Source organism: Carcharodon carcharias, chromosome 7, assembly GCF_017639515.1.
Source record: "Carcharodon carcharias isolate sCarCar2 chromosome 7, sCarCar2.pri, whole genome shotgun sequence".
NCBI lineage: Eukaryota > Metazoa > Chordata > Chondrichthyes > Lamniformes > Lamnidae > Carcharodon > Carcharodon carcharias.
In genome coordinates, this window is record NC_054473.1 from 39,627,928 (window position 1) to 39,642,253 (window position 14,326).

Genomic DNA, 14,326 nt, shown 5'->3' on the forward strand with positions numbered 1-14,326 from the left:
GCATGTGCTGCAGTCTTTCAGGACAGCAGCATATGCCAGGCCCCCAGCTGCCCACTTATAGCACTACACCAGTGGAAGGTGGAAAGTGACACCAAACTACCAAAAGGAGCCAGCTGTCCTGACACCAAGGGCCACTTCAGTCCCATGAACATTTTGTGAAACATCTCCCATGATCTTGGTTCTCAGGAGGTGCAGAGAAGCACCAGAATAAGTTTTTTTTTAAATGCACATGGAAGCAGCCAAGTGAAACATGAGGTGAAAAAATACCTTAATTGTAAGAACTTTGTAATTCCCTGTAATAAAAACAAGCATCCATTGACATGGTGTTTTCTTCTCGATGGAGATTATTGTCATACAGGAAAGGGAGTTGTATGTATACAGAAAAGGAAAAATGGGCTATGGGGCAAGATAGGATAAAAGATGGGGATAAGACAATGAATAAATGAATAAAAATGAAAATAAATAATAAAAATAAGTGGATAAAAAATAAAAATGAATATTGAAAAAAAGGGGTGAGGATAGAAGAGAGAGTTCATGGTCTGAAAAACATGATTTGTTGAACTCAATGTTAAGTCCGGAAAGCTGTAAAGTGCCTAATTGGAAGATGAAGTACTGTTCCTCCAGTTTGCGTTGAGCTTCACTGGAGCATTGCAGCAGGCCAAGGATGGACATGTGGGCACGAGAGCGGGGTGGAGTGTTGAAATAGCAAGCGACAGGAAGGTCTGGGTCATGCTTGCGGACAGACCGAAGATGTTCCGCAAAGCGGTCACCCAGAGTGCATTTGGTCTCTCCAATAGGAGGCCGCATTGGGAGCAGCGGATGTAGTAGACCAAATTGAAGGAGAGGCAAGTGAAGCACTTCTTCATCTGAAAGGAGTGTTTGGACCCTTGGATGGTGAGGAGGGAGGAGATAAAGGGGCAGATGTTGCACCTTCTGCGATTGCATGGGAAGGTGCGTGGGAGGGGTCTGAAGTGTTGAGGGTGATGGAGGAGTGGACCAGAGTGCCCCAGAGGGAATGGTCCCTATGGAATACCAACAGTGGGGGTGAAGGGAAGATGTGTTTGGTGGTGGCATCATGCTGGAGTTGGCGGAAATTGCAGACGATGACCCTTTGAATGGGGAGGCTGGTGGGGTGAAAAGTGAGGACAAGGGTTGTGGGAGGGAGAGGAAGGTGTGAGGGCAGAGGCGAGTGAGATGGGACAGATATGGTTGAGGGCCCTGTCAACCACCGTGGTGGTGGGGGGTGGGGGCCGTGGTGGGGGGACTCTCGATCCTCGGTAAAGGAAGAAGGAAGACATGCCAGAAGCACTGTTTTGGAAATTGGCACCATCAGAACAGATGCAACAAAGGCAAAGGAACTGAGGGAATGGATGGAGTCCTTACAGGAAGAAGGGTGTGAGGAGCGGTAGTCGAGGGAGATGTGGGAGTCGGTGGGTTTGTAATGGATATTGGTGGACAGTCTATCACCAGAAATTGAGACAGAGAGGTCAAGGAAGGGAAGGGAAGTGTCGGAGATGGACCATGTGAAGGTGATGGAGGGGTGGAAATTGGAAGCAAAATTGATAAACTTTTCCAGGTCCAGGCAAGAGCATGAAGTGGCACCGAAACAGTCATTGATGTACTGAAGAAAGAGTTGTGGAAGGGGGCCTGAGTAGGACTGGAACAAGGAACATACCCCATAAAGAGACAGGCATAACTGGGTATGTAGGTACCCATAGCCACACCTTTTATTTGGACGAAGTGAGAAAAGTTTAAGGAGAAATTGTTCAGCGAGAGAACAAGTTCAGCCAGACGGAGAGTGGTGCTGAATGGGGATTGTTCAGGCCTCTGTTCAATGAAGAAGTGGAGAGCCCTCAGACCATCCTGGTGGGGGATGGAGGTGTAGAGGGATTGGACATCCATGGTGAAGAGGAGGCGGTTAGGGTATCAGAGGAATTGCGGATGCAGGTGGGAAGAGACTGGACAAGGGGAGAGAGAATGGTGTCAAGATAGGAAAAATTAGTTCTGTGAAGCAGGTACAGGCTGATATAATTGGTCTAGCGGGACAGTCCTGTTTGTGGATTTTGGGGAAGAGGTAGAAGCGGGCAGTCCGAGGTTGGGAGAACATGAGGTTGGAAGCTGTGGAGGGAAGATCTCCAGAGGAGATGAGGTCAGTGACAGTCTTACAACCAACTGCATCATAATCTATCTTTGCAGCAGCTCTTCACAAGTCACTGATTTAATTACTGATTTAATGCCCCTTTGTTTAACAGGTTTTCTCTTAGCAGCTTCCTGTTAAGGTAACTGCTTAGTATATGAGAAACCAGCAGCTCTGATTTTTGTTTATTTGTAGAGAAGAGACAAGGCAAGAGAGACAGGTATTAATATGGGAATTGACAGACTGTGACAGGACAAAACGGAGTACAAGTCTAAGATAAGGCAAGACGCTACAAAAATAACAAAAGGACAAAACTAAAGGCTCTGTATCTAAACGCATGTAGCGTTAAAAAAATGAACTGATAGCGCAAATAGAAATCAATTTGTACAAACTGACAGCCATTACAGAGACATGGCTACAAGATGACATAGATTGGGGCCTGAATATTGAAGGGTATGTGACATTTAGGGAGGACAGGAAGTTAGGAAAAGGTAGAGGGGTGGCTCTGTAGGTTGAGATGAGGAATGATAAAGGCAAGAAGTCACTTGTGGGAGTGGTACACAGGCCCCCTAATTGTAGCTACACAGTAGTACTGAATGTAAAAGAAGAGATAATGGGAGCTTGCCAAAAAGGTACAGCAATAATCATGGGAGATTTTAATTTACATGTAGACTGGAAAAATCAGATGGGTAAAGGTAGTGTGGGTGAGGGGTTCCTAGAACGTTCTCGAGATAGTTTCTTAGAACAGCACTTTCTGGAGCCAACCAGAGAGCAGGCTATACTAGACCTGGTATTGAGCAATGAGATAGGATTAATTGATAACCCCTTAGTAGCTACCTAGGTAGCAGCGATCATACTATGAATGAATTTTACATTCATTTTGAGGGAAAAATGAGTGTGTCCAAGACTAGTATTTTAAACATGAATAAAGGCAATTATGAGGTCATGAAAGCAGAGCTAGCTAAAGTGAACTGGCAAATGAGGTTAAGGAATAGGTCAATAGAGGTTTAGTAGCAGACATTTAAAGGGATATTTCAGAATGCACAGAACAAATACATTCCAATGAGAAAGAAAAATTCCAAGGAGAAGGGCCATCATCCATGGTTAACTAAAAAAGTTAAAAGACAGAATCAAACTTAAAGAAAAAAATCATATAATTGCACAAAGATGGGTGGCAGTTTAGAAGATTGGAAAGAACATAAAGAACAGCAAAGAACGACAAAAAGATTAATTAGGGGGCAAAAATTAGAGTATGAGAGAAAGACAGATAGTAAGAGCTTCTATAGATATTTAAATAAAAGGCTTAACAAAATGAGCATTGGTCGTATAGAAAATGCATCTAGGGAATTGATAATGGAAAGTCGGGAGATAACAGATGAATTAAACCGGTATTTTGCTTTGGTCTTCACTTCGGAGAACATAAGTAACATCCTGGAAATAGCTGTCAATCAGGAAATGGAAGGGAGAGAGGTATCAGGAAAATGACAACCACCAGGGAAGTGATATTGATCAAATTGTTGGGGCTGCGGGCTGACAAATCCCCAGGTCTGGATAGACTTCACCCTAAGGCCATGAAAGAAGTGGCCGGTGAGATAGTTGATGCACTGGTTTTAATTTTCCAAAATTCCCTGCATTCAGGGAAGGTTCCATTAGATTGGAAAATAGCATATATAACTCCTTTATTTAAAAAGGGAAGGAGAAAGAAAGCAGGAAACTATAGGCCAGTTAGCCTAACATCTGTCATAGGGAAAATGTTAGAAGCTATTATCAAAGGTATTACCACAGGGCACGTAGAAAAATTCAACAATCAGGCAGAATCAACATGATTTTGTAAAAGGGAAATCATTGGGAAAAATTTCCCTCGGCGAGCAGGGGGCAGGGCCTGCTCGCCGATGCGTAAAATGACGTGTAATGACTTTTGAATGGCCAATGAGACCATTCAAAAATCAATTAAGCTCATTAGTGGACCTGCCCATCCAACCTTAAGGTTGGCAAGCAGGTCGGGAGCGCTGGCAGCCACCTGAAAAAGCATGAAACCTCATCCACGGGTGGGATGAGGTTTCACTGCTGAATCAAAAAATTAACAGGCTTTAATTAAAGTTATGTCCATGTCCCAACTCATGTGACACTTCTGATTTTAGGAATCACCCCCCACCCCGGCCCGCACAGTTAGCGGCACAGGGCTTCCCTGTGGACATAACGCTGGGCGTGTCTTAATTGCCCCGCCCAATAAAAATGGCGGTGCTTCCCACCCCCGATCGGGGGCGCCAATCGGAGGGCTGCCTGTCCATGCCCACACTCCCCCCGCGGATGGGACGCAAATTTTGCCTCATGTTTAACTAATTTATTGGAGTTCTTTGAGGGAGTCACATGTGCTGTGGATAAAGGGGAACTGATGGATATACTGTACTTAGATTTCCAGAAGGCATTCGATAAAATGCCACATCAAAGGTAATTGCAGAAAATAAAAGCTCATGGTGTAGGGGGTACCATTTTGGCATGGAAAGAAGATTGGTTAGCTAACAGGAAGCAGAGAGTTGGCATAAATAGGTCTCTTTCAGATTGGCAGGATGTGACGAGTGGTCTGCCACAGGGATTAGTGCTGGGGCCTCAACTTTTTACAACTTGGATGAAGGGACTGAAGGAATGGTTGCTAAGTTTGCTGACAACACAAAGACAGGTAGCAAAGTAAATTGTGAAGAGGACATAAGGAGGCTACAAAGTGACATAGATAGGTGAAGTGAGTGGGCACAGATTTGGCAAATGGAGTACAATGTGGGAAAATGTGAATTCATTCATTTTGGCAGGAAGAATAAAAAAGCTTATTATCTAAATGGTGAGAGATTGCAGAGCTCTGATATTCAGGGGGATCTGGGTGTCCTAGTCCATAAATCACCAAAGGTTAGTATGCAGGTGCAGCAGGTAATTAGGAAGCCTAATAGGATGTTATCATTTTTTGTGAGGAGAATTGATTACAAAAGTAGGGAGGTTATGCTTCAGTTGTACAGGGCACTGGTGAGACCACACCTGCAGTATTGTGTACAGGACTAGTCTCCTTAAAGAAAGATGTAAATACATTAGCAGCTGATCAGTGAAGGTTTACTAGACTAATACCAGGAATGGGCGGGTTGTGTTATGAGGAAAGGCTGGACAGGTTAGGCTTGAATCCATTGTAATTTAGAAAAGAGTAAGAGGCGACTTAATTGAAACCTAGGTCCTAAGGGATCTTGACAGAGTGGATGTGGAGAGAATGTTTCTCTTGTGAGAGGATCTGGAACTAGGGGTCACTGTTTAAAAATAAGGGGTCGCTCATTTAAGACAGAGATGAGGATAATTTTTTTTTCTCTGAGGGTTGAGAGTCTTAGGACCTCTCTTCCTTAAAAGGCGGTGGAAGCAAAGTCTTTGAATTTTTTTTAAGGCTGAGCTAGATAGTTTCTTGATTAACGAGGGGGTGAACGGTTATTGGGGTTAGGCGGAATGTGGAGTTGAGGTTACGTTCAGATCAGCCATGATTTTATTGAATGGTGGAGCAGGCTTGAGGGGCCAAGTGACCTATTCCTGCTCCTAATTTGTATGTTTAAACATTTCTTCACTTGTAGAAGCAAGGATATCAATGGCCACAGAATCTGCTCGGGTATCAATTGCACAAAGCTGGCCTTAAACTTAATGGTTAGCAATAACCTATTTGTGGCCAAGCACCTTGGGCCTGATCATTTGCAACATAACCCCAATCAGTTATCTTGCTGGGCAGTTTTCTCTTTGTCTCATGACAAAAGGAGAGTCAAAAAGGGAGATTACATTATTTGACATATTCTGTTTGACTCATGTCTCTATTCATCTGTGGTAAGTGGTTCCATGACATGCAGCATGAAACATCAGGCCACAAAATTCTGATCAAAAAGCAATGTGGTTCAACATTTGTGCCTGCTGCCTGCTCTCACCACCTTTAAGGATTTCTTGTGGTTTGCTAGTTGCACATTGTTCAGTTGTTTAATGCCTGTCCAAACTATTACTGTCAACAAGTGAACATGAGAATCTATAGGATGCAATTAGTTTATCAGGTACACTTTCAGCCCCATTCAATAACTGAAAAATGTCAAACCATTGCCGCCTCAGGTGCATTTACTGCCTGAATAAGAGTTTTGATAGTGTAAGGTGTGCTAAGTATACCCAATTTCATTTATGCACACACATTTTAGGGCTTCAAGGTAATAAGATGGCAAATCATTTAAGCAATATAGGCAGCCATCTTCTGATTACAAGTAGAAGAGTAGTTATTATGGTAGAGTATGTGAAAAAAATTCTTTATTATCGATTAATTTTGAGACTGGAACTTAGAAAGTGCTGATTAGGAACTCTGATTAGGCACTCTGCAGCCTTCTGGACTTAACATTGAACTTAGAAAGATTGGCTGGCTGCTGTTAATTTCTAATGTAACAGTTTGACTTTCTTGTCTGCTATTTTGACAAGGGTTTTTCCCATTTAAATAGACTAATGCCTGTATTAAAATAGCAATCAGAATAAGATGGCACCAGACTAGCTGCTCATTGTTGAGTTCCTCTCCTTTGCAGCTCCATCCTTTGCATCACTCTCGCCCTCCCTACAGCTTAAGTTGTAGGGAGGACGAGAGTGATGCAGAGGATGGAGCTGCAAAGAAGACATATTTTAGTTCCATATGTAGTTCAAGCTACATATGCAGAACACATATCCCATCCTCTAAACTATTTGTTCCGTGTTTTTAATGATTATGCTTTTGGATGATAAGACTTCACTCACACTTGATTGGCTGGACTCTTCCGCCAATAACATTGCACTGCTCTGCTGGACTACACTTTATGCCTCAGCTGCTGTAACTACAGTGCCACTCAGTCTCATTAAATCCAGCCAACCTGGTTAAACTTACAGTGCTCATTACCCGCCTGCTGTAGTAGCATTACTAAGTTTCCAGATCATACTCCAATGCACTGCTGAACATAACTCCGTTGTTATTTGGGCCCTGGATAGAATTCCATTTTTCTGCTGGCTTCTGGATTTTAACTCAGCTGCTGGTAGAAATGATTCAAGTCAGGCTTTGGAGCTCATCCACTGCATTCCTTGCTATGCATCACTGTGCATGCATTGTCTGTGCTTCCCATAGCATTCCATACATCTTCAAAAATAAAGTGTTCTGGGAGGAGACCATGCTATTGAAAGATTATTCTCCTTTGTCAAGAGTATTGGGAAGGTTTTTTATCATCAATTACCCTGCCCTCAAAACTAAAGTGAGAATAAAGTTGAAGAAAGCAACTAGCTGGGGAGCTTCACCTTTCAGCACAATTAGCTGAATGGGGTGTCTCCCTTGTTTCAGGCCACTGACTAGATGCAGGTAGCCTCAGGGAACCAATGCCACACTCCAGACAACAAAGTTTTATTTTTAAAAACTCTTTCCTCATCCCCCTTTGTTCCCCCCATTTTCAGTTACTGGAGGGTGTCATATCACCAAGCAGAACCCAGGATATGTACAGCTCTGTGAATGTCACCAATGCTGTTCCTTATTTTGCAGCTCCTACTCAGTTGGAGGAAGATGAAAAGTACATCGGCATCATACAGCAGACCAGCTAAGAGATGGAATTATCCTTTTTTTTAAAAAGGAGGCTGATTCTATGCTATTTATGTGAACGAAATCCCATTAAGATAAATTCTTCATATAGAGTAGCATTTGTTCTTAAAATTGGCTTTGCTGTATATCCTTAAATGGTACCCATGTATTGACAGATCAATTTAAAATAAATTGCAAAAATTCTGGCTGAATAATTTCTCAATTCTTCATGGAAGTTTAAAGCCTAGACATTAAAAAAATTACATTTGTTGGAATGCAACTCTATGTACTGCATACCAATGCACAACATAGGAACAGGAGCAGGCCATTCAGCCCATCAAGCCTGCTCCACCATTCAATTAGCTCATGGCTGATTATCTACCTCAATGCTACTTTATCTACCTCAATGCTACTTTCCCATTCTTTATTTTCCAGTTCAACATTCTTCATCATCTCATCACATCTGTTCATAATCAAATGGTCACAGGAGTTCAATTTTCCTTCAATGCACAATAAATTTGGATTCTTTTTTGATTAACACGTGCGTATGTGTGTGTGTGTGTGTGTGTGTGTTTATAAAACTGGATTGGAATAAAACTGAGAAACCACTCCTTTTACAAAATTACTGTGTCTGAGTTTATTCCTTCACCTGCCATGTTCTCGCTTCTTGACTTCTGAGCGGAGATTTCCAAATGAATAGTATTACCGCCAGGATTAAGCTCCTCCTGTTGGTTATATATGTAATTACATTACATAGTCATAAACATTGCAACAGCCTTTTTTTTTTAAAAACTATTTTTCATCTATTTCTCTCTTGCCCATGGCCAGATACCTGCAGAATTCATTCTTTTAAATGAAGCATTTAAAATAAATCACAAATGGTCAAATAGAAGTTTTGCAACTTTTGTAAAAACTATAAATACAGAAAAAAATCAACTAGATAAAATTAAACACGTTACTTTTTTTCAAAGTAATAAAAGAATATGCTTTGGCTTGACCGTTTTTCTTACTGCTTTAGCTTGTCATTCTGATTCCTCATATACTGTACAGATGTACCACATTAAGTACAAAAGAAAAGACACAAATTAACAATTCGCCTTATGCTCATCCAGTAGAATTGCAAACAGATTAGGCAACATATCCATTATTTGGCAAATTCAGCAGTTATATCTGTGCTCTTGAGTGTGATGGAATCTATCCAGTAAGTGTAGAGTTTATTAGGCAGATTCCTCCTGAAGAAATTACCTTAAACAAATTGCATTAAATTATAATAACTGTTAATCATACATCCTTAGAATGAACAATGAGATGTTTTTAGTTCATTTCTATAAATGTTTTCAGTATTTTGTTCAGTTTTTCTCAAATGCAGTAAAATGTTGCCTGATGCTCTGTATAATCACCTGAACTAATTTACTGGTTCAAAGTGTATCAATCCATCTAGAATTGGTCCAAATGATAATAGCAGTTGAGAAGGTCCAGCAAAACTATGTAGATATTCATCAAATATTTCATTCAACAGTATGATGTTAGAGAGAACACATTAAACCAGAAACGGTGGAGACAACAAATTCCAGCTTACAGACACGTTTGGCAGTATTTGTCAAGTATACACAAAAGACCAAGGACACCATCACAAAGAATAAAAGTGCTTTTCCAAAATGCTCCTTATGGAATGCAAATACTGTACAGGTAAAATGCCGTGGACTTCTACGAATTGTATTGATGATGTCAAACATCTGTCTCTATTCTTTTCTGATTTACACAACAGTCTGTTTCTTCCATCTGTTCATAGTCCCCACTAATCTCACTGGTATCCATACTACAGTCAGATTCATTGTCCGATTGGTCCATTCTTTCAAGCTTTGGTTCTTCATGGGACATCCTGATCCCATTTGGAGTTAGGTGTGTGTGTGTGTGCCTTTCACAGCCTAAAATTCCTGTATCACCTAATGAACGTCGCACAGCTTCTTTGGCCTGTCTGATGCAGTTCAGCCACTGCTGCTTGTTGAAGGCATCATTTGCCTGAAGTGAGTGGGACTGCCCTTCAGAAGGATCTACAAAGCTGACTCTGAAGAAGTTTTTTGCTAAGATAGAAACAAAAGTGATATTTAAAAATAATATTCAATAAAAACAAACATCTACATTCCTAGAGGTTCCACTGCTTTTGCATCCAGAGAAATATGGAACAAACCATGTCACTGCTTATTTGGGGATGGGGAGTGTGGAGGGTGGGGGGTGTGTGGTGGTGAGGGCCCCTTTGGATTATGACCAAATTTTCAGATCTACCAGGAAAGTTAGCTATTCCAGTCATTCTTCTGGTGTCTAGTTCCAATTTTTTGAAGGCCTTTTTTAAAACATTATCCTCATTGAGACTTGCTTTTTATTTCTTTGAATGGATTTTTACAGCGTAAGTACAAGTTACTCTTGGGTGTAACTTGGTATTGTCAAAATCTATGTAAACATTGAACACATTTTCGGGTTTAACCTAGGGGTTGCACACAAGGAAGAAACCCCAGGTCTACATTAGCATTGTCACTTACAATTTATTAAAAATATCATTAACCAGGCAATTTCACTTTGGAATAAGTAGCATTACAATACCATTTCTGAGAAATTAATATGTATTTTGCAAAGCATTCAGGTCAAACACATTCAGGCCTCCTATTAAAATGGCAAGTTTAATTGAGAAGATAAAATGGTTTCATCCTCTCCTGCTCCATCTTATTTCATTCTAAACAATTCTCTCCTCTCTCCTGACGAGCTGACTCATTACTGGGGTCAAGTTTCACAACAGTCATCTTCCGTGTCTAAGTGGCTATTTTCCTGGTGCCAGCTTTGACCACAAAGCAAATATTCAAACGCAATTTGCTTCTAAATTATGGCCTGTGTTGCGTGATAGTAATGATGGCATCACCAATCCTCTGAAACTGACAATAGCTTCTGGAGTCCACACATGTGTAATTAAACATGGAGATCCAGGATTTGCTGTCAAGTGATTCTACTCTTCTCCCTAGGGTGCACTGTTGAGGGTTCCATGGAATGTGATCAATTGGAAATCTATAAACGGGCGAGAACTTCCACTCTTATGTTCTTAGTTTTGTTGTAAACACTCGGAGAAAAGTTACACCTTGCTGAATGACCTAACCTCATAATCACTGCTAAAAAGCTTTGCTGGCCCTGAAGGAATAATTTTATATTTGTTGAATGTCAAATTTCTCCATTATAAGATATTTCACATTTTTTATAAAGTTTGCTTATGATATTTTATCTTCCATCTTCATCCCAATCATTTATCTCATTCTCTGTAAAACTTAAAATTAAAAGTGAAGAGTTTCAGGAGTTTTTTTTTAACTTTCTGGTTTGCTGTCTTTGAGAATACTTCAATGTGATTGGCTGCTTATCCTGCTTGCTGTCATCACTGTTGCTGGATGCCTGGAGATCCGCTTGACTTTGTGCCAGAAACAAACAAACACACTAGTAATGATGATTACTGCACATCAGAGATAGCTAAACCTTAGAAAGGTTGCAGTGCAAAAAGAGGCTATTCAGCCCATCATATTTGTGCTGGCCAAAAGAAGAGGGAAAAAAAGGAACCAGCTGCTCATTTTTAATCCCACTTTCCAGCACCTGGTCCGTAACCTTGCAGGTTACAGCACTTTAAGGTGCAGATCCAAGTATCTTTTAAATGAGTTGAGCGTTTCAGCCTCAACCATCAACTTAGGCAATGAATTCCAGACACCCAGCACCCTCTGGGTGAAAAGGTTTTGACTCATGTTCCCTCTAATCCTTCCATCAATCATCTTAAATTTATGTCAGCTGGTAATTGACCCACCCAGCTAAGGGAAACAGGTCTTTACTGTCTACCCTATTTAGGCCCCTCATAATTTTGTACACTTCAATTAGGTCATCCCTCAACCTCCTCTGTTCAAAGGAAAACAACGGGAGCCTATCCAATCTTTCTTCATAGCTTTCTTCATGCCATAGCAATGTTCAGGCCCTGGCAACATTCTTGTAAATCTCCTCTGCACTCTCTCCAGAGCAATTATGTTCTTCCTGTAATGTGGTGACCAGATCTATACAAAATATTCCAGCTGTTGCGTAACCAGCGTTTTATACAGTTTCATCATTACATCCTGCTTTTGTATTCAATACCTCATCAGATGAAGGAAAACATTCCATATGCTTTCTTGACAACCTTAAACACCTGTCCTGCCACCTTTAGGGATGTGTGGACATGCACTCCAAGGTGTCTCACCACCTCAACCCCTCTCAATAACTTCCCGTTTATTGAGTATTCTTTTGCTTTGTTTGCACTTCCCAAGTGCATCACCTCACACTTTTCCGGATTGAATTTCATTTGTCACTTCTCCGCCCACTTAACCAAACCATTGATATCATTCTGGAGTCCGCAGCTTTTCTATTCACTATCAACTACATGGCCAATTTTTGTGTAATTTGGAAATTTCCTAATCATGCTTCCCACATTTAAATCCAAATCATTAATATATACAACAAACAGCAAGGGCACCAATACTGAGCCCTGTGCAATGCCACTGGAAACCGCCTTCCATTTGCAAAAACATCCATCAACGATTACCCTTTGTTTCCTGTCGCTAAGCCAATTTTGGATCCAACTCGCCACCTTCCCCTGTATCCCATGGGATCTCACTTTTCTGACCAGTCTGCCATATGGGATTTTATCAAATGCCTTATTAAAATCCATGTTGATAACATCCACTGCACTACCCTCATCTTTGAAGTCTGTGGCGACGCCCTCAGTTCACTGCTTTTTGCAAAATTCAGCCTTATATTTCCTAATTTGCCTGACACCATTTACTTTAGTGACATTTTCAGTGGAAAACAAAAGTGTTCAGTGTGAATGACTACAATGTCTCTCTGATATATAAACTATGCATAGAAACACACAAATAAATCCATACTGAGGGCACAAGGTAACAGAATAGCTTTGTACTTACTTCTCTCATTATTGCTGAAGGCGCCTCTAATGGATCCACCTAATCGTACCTCCCCATCCTGCAGGTCATCCAACACTAGGTCCCCGACAGGGATGGGCTGCCTATACAGCTGGTAGCACAGCTGTTCACTGCATGTCACCACTCTGGTAATTACAAGCACCTCTTGAAACAGGAAAACATGGAGCTTCTGTAAAATGAAGTAAAAATCAGTCCACTTTATGCAATAATAGTTGCAGTATTAAGGAATAAATAAACTAAAAGTAATGAAGAATCATTAACAATTACATGAATATGATTTTGTCATCACATACGCCTTTTACAGGGTTCTGATGACAAATAGAATTATAGCCGCTTAACTATTATAAATCCGATATAAACAGCCCATGTATATATGGTTTACAAATATATTATATAGATCTATAGTATCATAGTATAATAAATTATAACATTGTATATTGACAATGATCTGTCTATTTTTCAAATGAAATTAACTTTGCCAATGGGGAATAGGTCTTGTTGAGATCTTTAGAAGTCCTCTCTTAGCGATGTATTGATTAATGCAAATCATGCTTTCTGATTATTGCAGCAGGAAACACAGTCTAATACCAGCTGGTTGTTTATCTTGATAGGAGGCATCAACTCTGCACTACAAAATATTAATACTTTACTGATATTTAATCAAAAACATACATATTTTAGACAAACACTGAAAAGAAATCTATATTCATCCTTCTAACTACACATTAACCTCAATCCTCTAAAGGTCAGCCTGTAGATGACTGATCTGTGAGATGTGAGAAAGGAAGAAGCATCAAACAGGGGGGCTTGACCTAAAGCTGCAATATTAAAGTGAGACAGCTTGAAAGAGCAGACTGGTTCTAAACCTTTTATCTCTCACTTAACTTAGACAACAGATCGCATCATCAATCTACTCCACCGCTACCACCTTCCCGATACAATGCCACCTTCACAGCCCTAACTACTGCATCTGTTCCAAAACTACTGGAGTTTCTCACTTATCCTTGTCAACATCATTTTTTCTCAATTGTTTTTTGCAGTGTGATATATTTTATTGAAGACAGTAAGTGATGAAAACTAATGTAAAAATTAGGATTCTCTATTGTTATACCACATAATTAATCCAATTATAAACAGATCGTGTATAAATTACTAAGCAAATAGCTTGGCATTCCAAATAATGTTGTCCAAACTTCAAGTAATTAAACTGCCCACTTCCCTCTTCAGAACTTTTTAATTTAGTTTCGACTGAGAAAAAAATTAAGTTTTCCTAAGACAACCTTTCGGCAAGACAGTATTTTGTGCAACAAGGTTTAAGATAATTTAAAATCTTACTATTCATAAATAATCTAGTGATAACTCAGAGGAATCTTCCAAAGAAAGCACAAGAGTGGGAGTGATTGAATTAGGAAATCATAGATCACTTACCGCTCCTCTATTGTTCTTCAAGTCTCCATGACAGCAGAGCACTTTAGAATTTTCGATCAGAGGGTCCTTTTGACTCTCCTCAAGGAAAACAAGCCTTTCCTTATAATACTGGCATTCTGACTCCCCTGTCTTTTTGTTGATTTCAGCTACAATCCCTTGAACAATGTTAATCTGGAGTACGAAAGCAAA

The 14,326-nt window shown here is 40.4% G+C and overlaps 1 protein-coding gene across 4 annotated transcripts in view; it reads right to left on the minus strand.

Moving 5' to 3' along the window:
* Positions 1 to 8,327: 8,327 nt before the first annotated feature.
* The window catches only part of arhgef3 (Rho guanine nucleotide exchange factor (GEF) 3), a 398,934-nt gene continuing 392,935 nt past the window's right edge, over positions 8,328 to 14,326 (minus strand). For all 4 annotated transcript variants that reach the window (XM_041192201.1, XM_041192202.1, XM_041192204.1 and 1 more), the window contains 3 exons: positions 14,138 to 14,308; positions 12,692 to 12,878; positions 8,328 to 9,799 (listed from right to left, as the gene is read on the minus strand). In XM_041192201.1, the coding sequence (XP_041048135.1) occupies positions 9,444 to 9,799; positions 12,692 to 12,878; positions 14,138 to 14,308 (714 nt within the window). In that variant the 3' untranslated portion in view covers positions 8,328 to 9,443. The remainder of the gene's footprint in view (positions 9,800 to 12,691; positions 12,879 to 14,137; positions 14,309 to 14,326) is intronic.